General features: G+C 54.8%; 1 protein-coding gene across 1 annotated transcript; it reads left to right on the top strand.

Annotated features, from left to right (window-relative positions):
* The first annotated feature begins 209 nt into the window (after positions 1–209).
* ANO9 (anoctamin 9) lies at positions 210–15,632 on the top strand. The gene is made up of 24 exons (XM_039706663.1): positions 210–215; positions 3,925–4,068; positions 4,264–4,380; positions 4,625–4,761; positions 5,018–5,067; positions 5,448–5,506; positions 5,710–5,792; positions 6,483–6,617; positions 6,717–6,813; positions 7,100–7,160; positions 8,037–8,119; positions 8,386–8,490; positions 9,196–9,360; positions 9,440–9,476; positions 9,963–10,074; positions 10,242–10,299; positions 10,464–10,561; positions 10,703–10,869; positions 11,282–11,434; positions 11,664–11,811; positions 12,250–12,360; positions 12,455–12,548; positions 12,645–12,757; positions 15,045–15,632. The coding sequence occupies exons 1-24, from the start codon at positions 210–212 to the stop codon at positions 15,070–15,072; spliced, it is 2,361 nt and encodes a 786-aa protein (XP_039562597.1). The 3' UTR covers positions 15,073–15,632.
* The last annotated feature ends 1,293 nt before the right edge of the window (positions 15,633–16,925 follow it).

Raw genomic sequence — 16,925 nt, 5'->3', positions numbered from 1 at the left:
GGGCAGGCACGAGTGCCACACGGAAGTCACAGCACCACTTGGTTCACATGAGACCTCCGAGACCTCGGGCGAAGGAGCTGGGGAAGGAAACCAGAGCGTGAGAGAGCCCAGGAGCCTCCAGCCCACCCTGCACACCAGCGCTCTCCTTAGGAATCTGCCCCGAGGGGCTCCTGGAGAAAGAGGCACTGAGGAAGGCTCTCCGCTTCACCATGCAGGTAGGAGCAGAAACTGCCCCGATATTCCCAGGATGCTGCTTTTCAGCACCTGTGCCTTGGGAACACGGGATACACTAACCTCCAATCTCTACCACTCACCTGCTTTCAGCCGTTAAGGTACAAAATTCCTACCACAAGTGTGTGACAGGGAAAGCAGGACGTGGTGCACCATCCCAGGGTGCAGTGGGGTCACACTGGCCCCACATGTTTGTCCCGGAGTTCAAAGGTGCCAGAGCACAGATCAGGGAAGGATGGTATGGATGGAGCTTATGTAAACCTAGGAATGAGCACTGCAGAGGTGACAGCCCCAGGCGTTCCAGCAGCACCTGGAATACAGCAAGGGCAGAGGGGGAGCTGTGATCTTTTTCTTCTCTAATTTGGAAGAAAAGATGCAGGATTTTTTCCTGGGAAAAGCCAGACAAACTCTCCAAAGTCAGGGCAGGTAGTAAAGGTAGAGATCTGTCTGTGCAAGCAAAGGCTGTCCCACTTCTCAGCAAGCCATGGCTAAGGTGGAAGTGCTCCAAGGGAAGCTGCGTAAGAAACATCCTGGAGATAAGACCAATTTGATCACCTCAGTGTGGGTGATAGGAACCACCCAATCCCACACCAATCCATGACTGGAAAACAAGGATGCCAGATCCTCTCCAGGTCCTTGTCCTGAGTTACTCACACGGGTGACTCTGCACACAGCCCAAGGGTGCCTGTGGCCATTTCCCAGAAGGAACTCTCAGGGCAGTGGGTTACCTGGCTGGGGACAAGGACCAGTGGTACACCTTGGAGGCACAGAAGCCCTTTTCAAACATGGAAATATGGAAATTCCTGCTTCCCATTGTGCCACTTTTACACCTTTGCACAGCGGCACCTCCACATCCTGTTCCAACCACGGGGCAGGAAGGAGTGAAACTGAAACTGTCCTTCCCGAGAGCAGGGACAGAGCCCAGGGTTCCCACAACCACTGCAGGGCCCAGGTGGCCTTACCTGCACCTGATCCCACTGCCCTGCAAGGCCAGAGCACAGCAGCCACTGTCAGACAGCATCCCTAATTCCCAGGAAAAAACAATTAGTTGTGAGAGTAGCAGTGATCCAAAGTCCCTGCCCTCTGAGGCTATCCCTGCCCACACATCCCTGCCTTCCCATCAGGAACTGCAGCAGCAGGACAAGGGGGGTGGCTTCAAACTGCCAGAAGGCAGGATTAGGTGGGATATGGGGAAGAAATCCTTCCCTAGGAGGGTGGTGGGGCCCTGGAATGGATTTCCCAGAGAAGCCATGGCTTCTCATCCCTGGAAGCCTCCAAAAGCCAGGCTGGAAAGGCTTGGAGCAATCTGGACCAGTGAAAGGTGTCCACATCCATGGCAGAAGGTGGAACTGGACAGGCTTTAAGGTCCCTTCCACCCACACTACTCTGGGATTCTATACACACCCCATATGGCCCCAAAAGGAAGCTGGGCACCTGCATGGGAGCCTGAGCCCCAGCAGCCACCGGGATGAATCCAACATCCTGTTTGTGAGCCCACCTTGGCAACCTCTCAGCCTCTTCCCAAGGAAGTGGATGGGCTGGCTGGGATGCTTGGATGCCCAAGCAGGACCATCCCTACAGGTGTTGGAGTTGGGAGCCACCTGGGAACAGAAGGTGTGATGCCAGCAGGTCCCTTTACCTCATCTTAAGCTTTACTGGGGACAACAGCAGCAGGAAAAGTGTGCCAAGGTGGCATCAGGAACACCCCAAAACGCTCCCATACCCAAAGGATGGCTTCCCCTCCACATCCATCTGCAAGATCACAGGTGGCACTGGCAGAGAATTGCTGCAGGATGAGGCTGGTGCACATGGAGGCTGGGAGAAACCAGCCAGGCAGGAATGAGCCAACAGAACAGCAGAGTGTTCCAGCCCAGATCCACGCCAGCATCAGAGCACTGGCAGTGGGCAGATCCCTCAGAGGCTCCCACCCCCTCCCCTGTGCCCAGAGAGGCGCTCACACTGGGATACAGGGAACTGCTGCACCCAGTCCTCCCCCCAAACCTGGCTAGAGCAGATGACAGCACCAGAACCCTCCCCCTGCCTCTTGCTATCAACTGGGGTACCTTTTATCTAAGAGAAGTTCTGGCTCTTGTTACAACAGCACCTCAGGGGAAGAGCATCCCTCTTCTCAAGCCTTCCTGCATCTCATTCTTGTCAGTCAGTCTCCTCATGGCTCTTGTGCTCTGGCTGATCCACGTGAGCGAGCATCTGGCAGAATATCTCAGCCTTTCCTCATCCTGGCCTCTCTGCTCCTATGGCCTCATTCTCCAGTGAAAGCTCGGGATGCAGATCTTACATCAAGGCACAGTTGCACCACCATGGCTCTGCTGCCAAGATTACAGCTGGAGGAACTCGTCTGGCTGGCTGCTCTTTTAGGTCACAGTGTCTCTGGTGACCCAAGTGACAGTATTCCCATCCCTGGGAATTCCCATTCCCCTTCCCGCTGCTGTGCTGCGTCACCTTCCCTCGGGAACAGCGGCATAACTGTGGGGACACACCACAAATCACACCAAAGGGTGGGAAAAAGCCCCACGGGGCAGCTGATGGCTTCAGCTGAAGGAGAGCAGGGTTAGATGGGATACCGGGAAGAAAGTGGGAAAAAACCCCACGGGGCAGCTGATGGCTTCAGCTGAAGGAGAGCAGGGTTAGATGGGATACTGGGAAGAATTTCTTCCCTGTGGGAGTGCTGAGGCCCTGGCACAGGGTGCACAGGGAAGCTGTGGCTGCCTCATCCCTGGAAGTGTCCAAGACCAGACTGGAGCAACCTGGTCTAGTGGAAGGTGTCCCTGGGAGGACTGGATGGGCATGAAGGTCCTTTCCAACACAAACCATTCCATGATGCTTGCTTTGTGCTCCCCCACATCTGCACCCTTGGATGTCTGAGTGTAACCAGCTGCTCTCTCCAGAGCCACTGACACACAGGTGCTTTGTGCTCCCCCACATCTGCACCCTTGGATGTCTGAGTGTAATTACCTGTAACCAGCTGTGCTCTCCAGAGCCATTGACACACAGAAGGGGAGCAGGCAAAAGCCAGAGTTCAAGCAGTGTTTGGACAACATGGATTCTTGGGGTGGTCCTGTGCATGACCAGGAGCTGGACTCAATTATCCTTGTGAGTCCCTTCCAACTTGGGATATTCTATGATTTTATGACCAGCAGTTCATTCTCCCCTCTCTGTCCCTTGGCTGCAGCCTGAGGCATCCAGCATGTTTTCCAAGGAATTTTTTTCACCTGCTTTCCTGCAGGGTTGTGCCAGCCTCCAAATGTCTGTGCTCCACTCTCCCTTTACTGGAATTTAAAACTACTTCCCCACCCTCCCCAAAAAGCCAACAGTGCCCTATCTGACAGGAACAGCTGATGAATAGAAAAGGCTGATTAAAGTCTGTAAATCCACTGTAGCATGAAGAGAGAGGGTGAAAGGTAAACATTTCTCCAGTACAAATGTCAGAGCATCAGGTGAAAGAGCTGAGGGAGGGTTTTTCTCCTGGTCCAGATCCCTCACAGCCCCAAGGCACAGTTGGGCACGATGAGTTCTAGGGGAGGCTGCACACCCTCCCAAGGCAGCAATCCCTGCAGCATTCCTAAACACAAATCCCCGGCTGGCTTGGCAAGACCCCAAACTAGTGATCAGGAGCATGTGGGAGAAGGTTTCCCAAAGCCCGCTCTTACTTTCCTCCCTGGGCATCTCTTGGAGGCTGCTGGAAAAGGAAAATACGGGCTTCTCCCAGGCAGCCTGCTGAAGCCTTCCCTTCACTGGTTTTCTTTTCACCAGGATGAAATTCTGCTGACTCCCTGCAGGGAATTTCCTGCTGAGGACACGGACTCCTTTGCCTCCCCGGTAAGCTCTGCTCCCTCTGCATCTGCAGCAAGTCCAGCCCAGCTCAAAGAGGGGACAAAACCCCATTTCCCTTGCTCATTCCCAGTTCCCCTTTACACAGCCACAATGGGGGTCCAAACCTCCAAGAGGCTGGAGCTGAGAAGGAGAGCTCTCAGCTTTCCATCCCTCATAATTTCCTGTTGGTTTTGCGGGCAGAATGAAGAGAAGTGGGATTTTGTCCTGGTGAGTGACATCCACGAAATGGGCAGTGAGAAGGAGATCAAGAGGAAGAAGTTCCTGGATGAGCTGAGCAAGAAGGGCTTCACCATCAAGGTGAGGGGCTGTGGGAGGAAAAGGCAGCAGATGCTTGGCCTGACTTGGGCTCCTGCATCCCAGGAAATGGGAGAGGCCAAACCATTGAGCTGTTCACTACATCAGAGCTGGAAAATGACCCACTTGCTCAACCAGCAGAGAAAGACCCCAGCCCCAGGACTCACACAACCCCCAACCCTTCCAGCTAAGGCCCTTCCCTGCCTCTCTGGCTCTGTTTTAACAGCTCTTCTCTTCCCCCCACCAGAAAATTGAGGACACAAAGCTCTTTTATGGAGTCCGTGCCCCACAGCACATCTTCTGGAAATACCAGTGTCTCCTGACAAACCCCAACAGCAGGCAGCAAAACTTCAGTGCCTACCAGGATGTCCCAGTGACCACCAGGTGGGTGCTGATTTCCAGCCTCCTGCACTCACTGTTCTCCACACCAGCATCCATTTTCCAGCTCAGTTCACAGCTGTGCCAGCCTTTTCACTTTCCACAGAACCTTCCTTCACCTCCCATGTGCAAAACTGATGGCTTCTCACTGCCCACATTTCTCCCTCCCTTGCTTCCCTGGATTTTAGTGCACACCTGTGCCCTTCTGTGCCACAAGTCTGTATCCCAGAGCAGCCTTTAAGCAGAGTTTCTCCTTGTTCAGGATACGGGTGGTGCACTTCATCCTCCAGAACACTGTGACGTCTGACTTAGGTAAGGGATTGGGGATCACAGGGGTGATGCTCAACCTGGATCTGCAGGAAGAATCCTGCTCAAGAATCCTGGGCACTGGCACCCCAGTTGCCCTGACACCCTAGGGAGAACAGAAAAGGGAGGAGAAGTCAGACAAGTCAATTTGCTGCTGCATCCAGTGGCTGGGAGATATGGGGGAAGAATCCTGCTCAAGAATCCTGGGCACTGGCACCCCAGTTGCCCTGACACCCTGGGGACAACACAAGACGGGGAAGCTCAGACAAGTCAATTTGCTGCTGCATCTAGAGGCTGGGAGATTTGGAGTGCAGGAACCAGCAGTTCCTCTGCTCTGTCTCCCCAAAACCCTAAGCCTAACCCTGTCCCTTCTGCTCCGCTCTCAGAGAAGCTGCATGACCTGATGAAGAAGAAGGTGTTTGAGGCAGCCTTTCCCCTGCACAAGGTGAGGCTGAGCACACAGTGCCTGGGAGGAAAATCCAGGAGGGATGGAGGAGTAGGATGGGGTGGGGGGGACCTGGGAGTGACTGGGGCTACACCAGGAGCTGGATGGGTGAAGGGCAAAGCTCCTGGCAGCTGCCCTGCAGCTGGGCAGGGCACTAAGGGTGCCCTGATGTTCCTGCATCAACCAACTTCTCTGCTCTCCAGAAAGAAGAGATAAGGGAAATACTAAAGAAGAAGTGGGCTCGCTGGAGAGTTCTATTTAAGGAACAGCCAATTGAGGAGATCAGGTAACACAGGCACAAGAGGCAGATATTTCTAACCAAGAGGTCCCACCTGAAACCCAGAGAGCCCAATGCCTTTTGCCAGGCTTCTGCATTGTCTTAAAAATCATTAGTTTGAACCTGGCTCTTCTCACAAGTACTGGGCTGCCTCTGCAGCTTCCAAAGCTCTTAGCCTGAGGGTTATCCCTGTGGCTCTGAGCTCCATCTGCTAATCCTGCAGCATGAAACAACCCCCTGTCCATGAGGATTGTAATGAACCTGTTTGGTTTTCAGCCACATTCAGAAGGCAGAAGAGGTGGGAATGGAGCATCAGCGCTCACAGCCAGCCCGAGGCTGAACTCGGGGCAGTAAAGGCAACATGGGGCTCCTACAACCACATGAGATCCCAGGAAAGAGCACGGCTCTTGTTTTTGAAAACTAACTCCATGGGCAGGGGCAGGAGGGCAAAAAGAATGTGTTACTTTATAAACCTGCCAGGGGGCTCAGGTAGAGAGGGGAGATCTTAAAATAGAGGTGCACCTCTGACAGCTGTCACAGGACACAGGGCTCCCAGTCCCTCAGTCATGTCTTATCCATGATTCCAACGTGCTCCTCACACCATAAAAACTGAGATACTGCCACCATGGGCATTTTCTAGTGACTCCCAAAATCTGATCTCCTTGCTGGCTGCAATTCCCACCTCACCTTTCCTCCTAGGTGCTATTTTGGAGAGAAGGTGGCCTTGTACTTTGCCTGGCTGGGCTGGTACACCTACCTGCTGATTTTCGCTGCCCTGGCCGGGCTGGCAACCGTCGCAGCTGGGGCTACTGTTTTCAGTTCCAGCCAGGTGAGGTAAGGCCCTTGGGAATGCCAAATGCACATCCCATCCAGCTCTGCAGATGGCTCTGAGGAACTCTTGTCCCCCTTGGTTTCTCTTCTCCTTTCTTCCAGCAAGGAGATCTGTGATGCCAACAACACAATCATGTGCCCGCTCTGCGACCAGAACTGCTCGTTCTGGGTCCTCTCTGACACCTGCACCTATGCCAAGGTAGGGAACTCCCTTTCCAGGGCAGGCTCAAGGTAAAGGAGGGGGAAACCCTCCCAGCTCATGCTGCTCCCACACCACTAAAAAGAAGCCCCACCCCAGGTCACAGTCTCCATCATCACCATGGAATATTTTACCAGTAGCAAACGCCAGTGTCCATCACCTACCTGCATTTTGCCCTCCTGTAGCACCTTTACCTGTCTCAGGGGAGATGAGCATGCCAAGACCCCAAGGTACCACAGCCCCTGCACCTCAGTGCCCCATCACACTCTTCCTTCATCTCTTCCAGGTCACTCACATGATTGATAACGAGGCCACGGTGGTGTTTGCCATATTCATGGCCATCTGGGGTAGGTGTCCATGCTTGGGTGCCTACCACATGTGGCTGGGAGAGGGAGCAGAAGGTGGAAAAAGGAACACCAACATAGCTTCACCCTTTGGGAGGGGTTTAGATCTCCTCCACTTCCAGAGCCTTCAGCTCCCCTTCCAGACACAGCAAAAGATAAAACCACCCCGGTGATATCCTCCAGCTCCCCAAATATTCCTTACCTGAAGCTTGTCCTACCTGAACCTTCTGGTCAGCATAACCTCCCAAAAGGCACCCAGCAATTTTCTAGCAGCTGCCTACAAATGGCCACAACCACAGGAAGGAGGGGCCTCCAGACTCCACCTCCACCTTCCCACATCACTGCAGGGGCTCGTGTTTGCTGTGGAACGATGGGATCCCATCACTGCCTTAGTTACACGCTCACCTGGCTTTTCCACAGCCTCTTCCCTCACCAGCCACCTCAGGAGTGGGCTGGGTGTCCCATCCATGAAGCCATGGTCCTGAGTGCATCCATGGGCTGGTCACACAGGGACACAATCAGGAGCGTCCATCCAATTAACATAAGGGGTAGTTGGAACTGGAGTTGGAGAGGTGTAGCCTTGCCAGGGTGCAGTGCAGGACATGAATTCCACCTGAAAAGTGACTTATCCCAAATTCCCTACGGACACACTAGACCAGGCCAGTGAAAGCTCACCTGCACCATCCCTGTTCCCTCACTGCTACCTGTCCAGGGCCCTTCCAGGTCACCAAGGTGCAGAGGGGACTGCCTGTCCATGGGCCAAGGGCAGTCCAGGCTGGTTTGCCATCAGGTTGGATGTGATGTGACTCTCTGGGAGACAGAGGGGGGACATTCAGAGCCATCCCTAAGTGTCACTGCACTTTCTCCTTCCCAATCCAGCCACTGTATTCCTGGAGCTGTGGAAGAGGGAGAGAGCCAATGTGGCCACCAGCTGGGACCTGTACGGGTGGGATGAGGAAGAGGTGAGGACACCATCTTTCATGCTCAGTGCTTCCCCTTTCAGGGCAGGAGTCACCTGGGTCTATAAAAGACACATCAGAGGGGTCCCTTGCCCAGACTGAACTCAATCAGGCTTGGCCATGCTCTTGTGGGTTGGGTGCTCACTCCTGTCCTTTCCTTCTCCAGCACTGCTCATCCCGTATGTCCATTGACACAAGGGGCACAAAGTGCTGCTGGGTCCTTTCTTTCCCATTTTTAACTTTTATATATATATTTATATATTTTTAAGGAGGAGTTGGCTCTGCAGCTGATCAATAACTCTCAGCATGAACCCCGGCTGTACCAGCACTCCTACTTCCGCAGCACCATCGTCCTCATCTTGGCCCTGCTGATGGTACGTGTGGGTGACAATGGGAACGTTTGGTTTAAGGGCACATGGACCAAAGGAGCAAAGGCACAGATCAGGTTTTTAAGGCAGTTCCATGCCCATCACATGGATCCTGGGGCTTCCTCATGCTCACACCTCACTCTGCTGATGGCAGGGGCCACCCACCCTTCGGGGACATGGGCTGAAGGCTCTGCTCTTGCAGTGAGGATCAAGGCAGTGACATGGAGAGCAGGAAGAGGCAAACCCCAATGCAGTTGTCCCTGCAGTGGGTCATTGGAGACTGGTTCAGGTGGAGACATAGAATCCTGGAATCACAGAATGTTGAGGGTTGGAAGGGACCTTATCTAGTCCCAAGCCCCACGCCATGGGCTGGGACACCTCCCACTACTCCAGGTTGTTCAAGGCCTTGTCCCATCTGGCCTTGAACACTGCCAGCATTGGGGCATTTGAAACATCCCTGGGGAGCCTGATCCACTACCTACCCACCCTTACAGGGAAGAATTTCTTCCTAACATCCAGCCTAAATTTCCCCTCCTTCAGTTTGTACTCATTACTCCCTCTCCCATCACTACACCCACGAACTTCTCAGCCTCCACCGAAGGGCACTGGTTGGCCTCTGAGGCCACCTCCAGGGCCCTCCTGAGGGCACCATCAGGTATGATGGAGCACGTGCCCCTGGTGGCTCCCGACCCCTCCTGTCCCTCCCCACAGATCATGGTGCTGATCGGCATCGCCCACGCGCTCGTCATCTACCGGGCGGTGGCCATGGCCCTGTTCACGCAGAGCGACGTGAGCCTGCTCAGCAAGCACGCCGACATCATCGCCGTCATGACGGGGGCCGTGCTGCACTACCTCACCATCGTCATCATGACCAAGGTGAGGAGACACACGGCGTGCCTGGCAGGATTTCCCCACGGCCAGCCCGCCCTGCTCATCGTGTCCCTCTGTCCTGCAGGTCAACTGGCACGTGGCCCTCTTCCTGTGCGACCTGGGTAAGGGAGATGGGCTGTGTCCCACCTGCAGCGCCCTTTTGTCCCGGAGCACAGCCAGCCTCCCATCCCCTTCCCTCCCTCCACCAGCACAAGGCAGGTCCCAGGCAGCTCCAGACAGGGGGGCCAACAGCCCCCCAGCACACACTCACCTGTGGCCCCCATGCTGTCCCACAGCCAGCTTTGCAGGGACAGTCACCATACAGGGCTTGAGACCTGGCATGAGCAGGAAGCCAACCCCAGCTCCAGGAGAGGTCACAACATGGATTTCCTCTGAGCTCTAAGGCCCCTTCTCCCTCAGCTCATGGCTCTGAGGGACCTCCCTATTGTCTGAACTTACTTCCCTCAGAGGGCTCAGGTGGAGAGCAGGGAAGGCTTAATGAGTGGCAGATGCCCTTTGGACCTTCAGAGCTGTGGTGGCACCCACGGGGGAGCAGAGCAAGGTCCCACTACTCTGACCAAGCCCCTGGGCATTGCTCCCTTTCCTAGAGAAACCACGGACCTTCTCCCAGCGGGAGAACAACTTCACTGTGAAGATCTTCCTCTTTCAGTTCTTCACAAACTTCTCCTCGCTCATCTACATCGCCTTCTTCCTGGGACGGTGAGTGGAGAACACAGGGCAGCCAGGGTTTGGGACGGGTGTTCCTGGCTCTCCCCAGGGTGTACGGACAGCCCAGCCCCTCTGCCAGGCAGACCAGGCACAGGGACCCCAGCTGGGACTCAGGAGGGCCATGACCCCATGGGTATCACTGTTGCTTCCTTGCTCAGGATCAATGGCCACCCAGGGCACTACGTGCGCATCGCTGGCCACTGGAGGCTGGAGGAGGTGAGGCACCCACTGACCCCACAAACAGCTCCTCCTCTTCCTTTCCCTACTGCCCAGGGAGCCTCTGGGAAGCTCAGCTTTCTCCCATAGCACCTGCCAAAGGGTCCCTTGGGCCCACCCACCCTGCTTGCAGGGCACTACCCCTGTCTTGTTGTCCCCTCCAGTGCCACCCTAGCGGCTGCATCACTGACCTCTTCATCCAGATGGCTGTCATCATGGTGCTCAAGCAGACCATCAGCAACATCATGGAGTATCTCATCCCGTAAGCTTCCCACACTGACACTTTCCACAGAGAGGAACCCTGGTCTTCTTCCTTTTCCCCTTCCTCCAGGGATGTGCTGGCAGCAGCCCAGCCCAGCTGTCCTCTGCAGGCAGCCACACAAATCCCTCTCTCCCACTGCAGTTTGATATCCCACCAGCTACGGAAGAAGAAAAAGCACCCCAAGAAGAGAAGTCTGATGTTAGGAGAGGAGGAGGAGGCAGAGGACCCCTGCAAAAGGCAGTGGCTGAATAACTATGAACTCAACGAGGTCAACGTCTTCAGCTTGTTCAACGAGTACCTGGAGATAGGTATGTGGAACAGATCCATGTGTGCTCCTTGGCTGGGGAGTGATGGATGCTATGGAGTCCATACACAGCACCACACCCAGCCCCACTCTGAGAGCCCTGGGACACCAGGATCATTCCCACAACAGACAGCAAGCAACTGTGCTAGCTTTGGGCCCTGCCTCAGACCTTCCTCTCCTTCCAGGGCCACAGCTGTAACCCCAGGGTGTGCCTGTGGCTGGCTGGCTCAACTGTCCCCACAGATCCCACCCCCTGACAGCCCTGTGAGAGCGGGTGTCCCCAGGATGTGGCTATCTCCTCTTCCACCCCTGCAAACCCCTCTGACCCAAGCTACCAAGCAGGACAAACCCAAGCTGAGGGAGATGTCCCCTCTGCGGTGGCTTCACACCAGCACTCTGCATTTGCCCCTCCACAGTGATCCAGTACAGCTTCACCACCATCTTCGTGGCAGCCTTTCCCCTGGCCCCGCTGCTGGCCCTCATCAACAACGTCATCGAGATCCACATGGATGCCATCAAGATGATGCGGCTGCGCCGGCGCATGGTGCCCAGGAAGGCCAAGGACATCGGTGAGAGGGGTCCTGCCAGCACCAGGCTGAGCCCCTGAGCCCCCCTGGCTTTGGCACAGCACAGGGAGAGCCATAAGTTGGAGAAGGACAAGCTGCTTCAGAGTCTGCCAGAGGCTGAAGCTCAGCTTGGAGGCTCCTTCCTTGATCTGGCCATGCTAAAGCTGTCCCTGAGCTGGCATGGTGGCAGTAGGCTGGCAGAGGGACCTCACAGGCTGCTCCTCTCCCACAGGGATCTGGCTGCAGGTGCTAGAGGCCATTGGCATCCTGGCTGTCATTGGGAACGGGCTGGTGATCGCCATCACCTCCGACTTCATCCCCGTGCAGGTCTACAAGTACATGTACAGCCCCTGCATGAGGGAGAACCACACCAGCATGGAGTGAGTTCAGTTCTGAGACAGTCCCTGCCCACAGCATCCCCACGGCCCTGTCCCCACAGCCGTGTCCCCTCCTACCTCAGTGCCACCGATGCAGGAGCACAAGACAGCTGAGCTGTCCCCCAAAGCAAAGTGGGGCGGAAAGGGGAGCAGGGGAACATCCCCACATAGCATCATCACATCATCCCTGTGAAAGGAAAGGGCTGTGTGTAACACTGGAGAGCTACAGGATTCCCAGGATGCAGGCACATGCTCTCTCCTGTCCTCCCTCTGTTTCTCCAATCCTTGGCTGACTGACCCAGTTCACTCAAACTGGACAGAAGCCTCTGAGCCCTCCATTTCCACCAGGCTTTGTGATGGTGGGCAGTGAGAGCCCCAGGTGGGTTCTGCTTCCCCAGAACAGGGGGTACAATCCGTGCTCAACCCAGTCCTTCCCCACAGCTGCTCCACCGGCTACATCAACAACAGCCTCTCCGTATTCCACATCCAGGACTTCGAGCCCCACACCAAGGTGCTGCCAGAATTTAAAGGGAAGCAGATCAAGGAGTGCAGGTAAGAGCAGCCCCCTGCCACCCCCTGTCCCTCACCGTGACATCCAGGCCAGAATGGAACGGCCTGGGCTGGCACGGACAGAGCTGTGCCACAGGTACCGGGATTACCGGAATGCTGACGACTACACCTACACCGTCCAGTTCTGGCACATCTTCGCAGCCCGGCTCGCCTTCCTCATCCTCTTCGAGGTGGGCACCCAGGGAGGCAGGAGAGGGCTGGGAAAGGGGTTGGATGTGTGCCTCGTGCCCGGGCTGGGAGCCCCTGACTGCCTTTGCTTCCCACAGCACGTGGCTCTGTGCGTGAAGCTGATCGCAGCCTGGTACATCCCCGATGTCCCCCAGAAGGTCAAGAATAAAATTCTGACAGAAAAACACAGCAATCTCCGCAATGAGCTGAGGTGGGTGATGCCCTGGAAGGTGCCAGGGGTTGCCAGGTTTCAGGATCTGTCTGCTCTGGAGCCCCTCTTCCTTCAGAAAAAGAAAAGCTTCAAGTTAAAACAAGAAGCAATTTTGCCCAGGGAAGGACTTGGTCCAGGTTTTCCATCTCAACTTTGTTTAAAGAGAAAGGATTAAGTATTTCAGTAGGAAACAGAACCATTGTAGCTGCCCCAGTGCTGCTGTCCCATAATAAGCCCTGCTCTGGGAAGGGCTCAGCCTGACCCCTCTCCATGGCCACCCTGTCCCAGCTGCTGCCCATAATCCCAATGGGAGCAGATAGCGGGGTTCAGGAAACCCTGTGTCTTGGTTTGGAAAGACAGGTGTCTGCTAAGGAAGGCAGGAGCCTTCCTTGAAATGGAAAATGTCAAGCCCCTCCCTCCAACTATAATTTTGAAATTAAGGGGCTCTCAGGCAAAGACATGGGAATAGGAATAATAGTTCTTTACTAGAAAAACTAAAAATACAAATGTCATAGTATAAAAAAAGAAAACAAACCCCTGACAGAGTCAGAATACAACCTGACACCCTGTTGGTCAGGGTGTTGGCAGCAGTCCCATTAAATGGTGGCTGCAGCCCTCCTGCAGTGCCAGCTGTGCTTCTGGGGGAGCAGGGATCCTGGAGAAGGGTGGAGTTTTCCTTTGAAGCTCCAGGGGTGCTGTAGATGGGCCTGGTCTTCCTCTGAAGATCCAGTGGAGAAAAAAAGCTGCTCCTCTGGAAATCCAGTGGGAAAGGCTGCTGCGGTGTTCCAAATCTCTGATTATATCCAGGTAGGAATGCTTGGCTCCTCCCCCTGGGCAGAGCATCTCCCAATGGATGATGCAATTTTATCAGCCATGCAGTGACACTCACTGGCCCATTAACAGAAGATAGTTCCCAGAGGGAGGATTGGTTGTGGAAGAGATAAAACTGCCCAATGAACAGAGGATAACTGCCCCACCTCTAACATATGGCAGATAGAATACACTCCCCCACTAACATCTTTCAACCTAAGACAGCCTGTCCTGGTTTGACACTAGCCAAACTCCAGGCACCCACGAAAGCCACTCACTTGCCCTCCCCTGCCACAGCTGGATAGAGGAGAGAAAAAATTAGCAAAGAATTCATGAGTTGAGATAAGGACTGGGAGAAAACACTCCAAGGGCAAAACAAGCTCAACTTAGAACTACAAAGTGAATTTATCACTAACAAACTCAGAGGAGGATAATGAGCAGTAGAATAAGCCCTTAAAACACCTTTGCTTCCCCCAACCCTTCCCTCCTTCCCACCGACAGTTCAGGGGACAGGGCATGGAGGTTTTGGTCAGTTCATCACCCGAGGTTTTCTTCCACTGCTCAGGGAGAGGAGTCCTTCCTCTGCTACACCATGGGGTCTCTTCCCACAGGAGAGAGTTCTCTGCAACCCTCTCCACCACGGCTCCAATCTCACAAGCAGGAATCCTCCCAAAACTGCTGCAATGTGACTCCCTCCCATGGGCACACAGTCCTCCTAAAGCTGCTGCGGTGTGGGTCACTTTTCCATGGGGTGCCATCCTCCAAGGACAGGCTGCTCCCGCCTGGAAGCAGGGCCCCCTCTCTCCACCAGGTCTCCCACTGGATCACAGTCTCCTCCAGGCATCCATCTGCTCATCTCCCCCATGGGCTGCGGGTGGATCTCTGCATCCCCCGTGGATCCCCATGGGCTGTAGATGGATCCCTGCATCCCCCATGGATCCCCATGGGCTGTAGATAGATCCCTGCATCCCCCATGGATCCCCATGGGCTGCAGGGACACAGCTGCTTCAGCATGGTCTCACCACAGTCTGCACAGGAATTTCAGCTCCAGCACCTGGAGCAGCTCTTCCTCCTTCTTCTGCACTGGCCTTGGTGTCTGCATCTTGTTTCCCTCACACGTTCTCCCCTCCTCCTCTTCTCTGCCTTGCAAAAAAACCTGTGCCCCTTTTTGTTTTGATTTTCTTCTTAAATATGTTATCAACATCTCCATCTCTGATTGTCCCAGTCTTGGCCAGCAGCATGTCCATCTTCAGAGCCATCAGGGATTGGCTCTGCCAGACAGGGTGGAAGCTTCCAGCAGCTTCATTTCTGCCTTCCTACTGACTGGGATTTCCCACAAACAGGGTTTTCCCACAAACAGCTTGCCATTCTTTCTCCATCTGTTTTGGGGAAGAGGCCCTGTTCCTGCTCAGAGTGTTTTTCCACACCTCCCAGCACAGACAGTTCACCTCCCAACGCCTCTCTCCTCTCTCCCCAGCACGGCAGAATACTCCACCGAGGTGTAGCCACAGCTCACCAAGGAGAAGGAGAACACGGACTCGAGCCCCTTTCCCAGCCTGGCAGTGCCAGGGGTGCCAGATGAACCCCAGGACACGGTGCCACATGTCCCATCTGGGACCAAGCTGGACCTGAGCTGGGAAGCGATGACCAGACAGTGGCTTCACAGGAGCAGGCTGCTTTCCGACTTGGGAAGGAAGGATGCTGTGGCAGAGCCTGGATGTGCCTCCCCACGCTGGGGATGTGCTGGGACAGAGCCGTGGCGCTGGGGACAAACCCAGGGCAGCATTCAGATGCAGGATCACCTGGATCCTTGTCACTCACTTCCTTAAGCACAGGAAACACCACTTACCTCGTTCCAGGCTCCCTCTCCAGCCCTTTTGTTGCACTTTGGCCTCTTTTTCCACTGCCTTCAGTGACCTCCACTCTCGCACTGGGGCACTTGAGTCCCTTTCAGCAAACTCCTCCCCAGCACGGCTCCCCAAGGCTGCAGCTCCACCCTGCTGTCTGCAGGACGCGGCTCCCCGCTCCTTGGGAAAACGCCGCTGTTATCTCGCGTTTAGCTCCGGGCTCAGCCCGGTCCTGAGAGCTGCTCCCGGCTCAGCTGCCACCAGCCATCGGTAAATAAACACAACACCCACGTGGACAACTGCCTGGTATTGCTCCTGCCTTCCCCCTCTGCCATCCCCAGTCATCCCCCAAAACCCTTCCTTGTCTTAGTGGGGACAATCACAGCAGGTGGCAGCTGCGGTGCCCACTCTGAGGGCTGTGTGGGAGCTGGCTGGTGGGACACCAGGATTTGGCCATGCACAGTGGGAACACACCCTGGTAAACGTGCCAGGACAATGGAAATACCTGGGGGAAGTGGGAAAAATGCAGCAAATCCCAAATGATAGGGTTATCCCACATTTTCCTTTAGAGACATCACTACTGGCTGGCCCACCTACTCCAGACAGAACGAGTTTGTCTGCAGCAGGGATGGGGTGACACCCCAGGACTGGACAGGTGCCACAGCTCAGGGGGCTCTGACAGGGCCCTGAAATGGCAGGGCACCACCCTGGCACTGCCCCTGTCCCACGGGGGTCCTGCCAAAGACACTTCCCAAGGTGTCAGTCCTGGGGACTGTGCCCTGGGGGTGACACACCCCAGTCAGGACTGCAGGGAAAGGCACCAGGGTTAACTCAGCCTCAAAACTTCACTCCCAAGAGCATGGAAAACCACAAACAACCCCATAGGGAATGGAAAGGAGCTTGCTGAGCCCTCAGGCTTGTCCCGTTTTTGCACCATTGTGACCAAAACTGGATCTGCTCCTCCATGTAATTTACCTACCACAGGGATAACCCTGATGGACAAGAAAGATCTTATCAGCTCCTGGTTTGCTCCCAAGCCTCCCCACACCCCTGCCATCCCCAGGACCTGGGCTTCTTCCATGCAATCCTTCACCACCCCACAAATCCAACAGATTTACACTGGATTGTCCAGCTGATGGATCACAGTGTCCGTGAGAAGTGGGCAGCCCTCAAAAAAGGCTGCTCCAATACTTGCTGCCCAAACACACAGCCAGTGGGTGCAGGGCCCAGGAGCAGGGGATTCTCCCCAGAGATGGCAGCAGGGATCTGTCCCTTTCCCTTCCCACAACAAGCCAACAGCACTGGTAGCTTATATCCTAAACAATGAGGAGTCAGAGGGTGTTTCTCCATGGGAACAGGCTCAGAGTCCTGCCTGTGACCTGTACCTGTTTATTTATATATACAAAGTTATCCAATATACATCTATGTACATTTATGTATTATAAAATATAATTTATATATATATATATATATAAAAATACATACACTGCACCCGTGGCCCTCTTCTCTTC

This window comes from Passer montanus, unplaced genomic scaffold (genome assembly GCF_014805655.1).
Source record: "Passer montanus isolate IOZ18808 unplaced genomic scaffold, ASM1480565v1 scaffold195, whole genome shotgun sequence".
NCBI classification, from domain to species: Eukaryota; Metazoa; Chordata; class Aves; order Passeriformes; family Passeridae; genus Passer; species Passer montanus.
Note: the sequence above shows the minus strand (reverse complement) of the source record. Positions and strands in the feature narration are given on the sequence as shown.

Coding starts and splice junctions, on each gene's coding strand:
- ANO9 (XM_039706663.1), top strand. Junction 4,762..5,017: donor GATGTCCCAGTGACCACCAG/GTGGGTGCTGAT, acceptor CTCCTTGTTCAG/GATACGGGTGGTGCACTTCA. Junction 9,361..9,439: donor CCATCGTCATCATGACCAAG/GTGAGGAGACAC, acceptor TCTGTCCTGCAG/GTCAACTGGCACGTGGCCCT.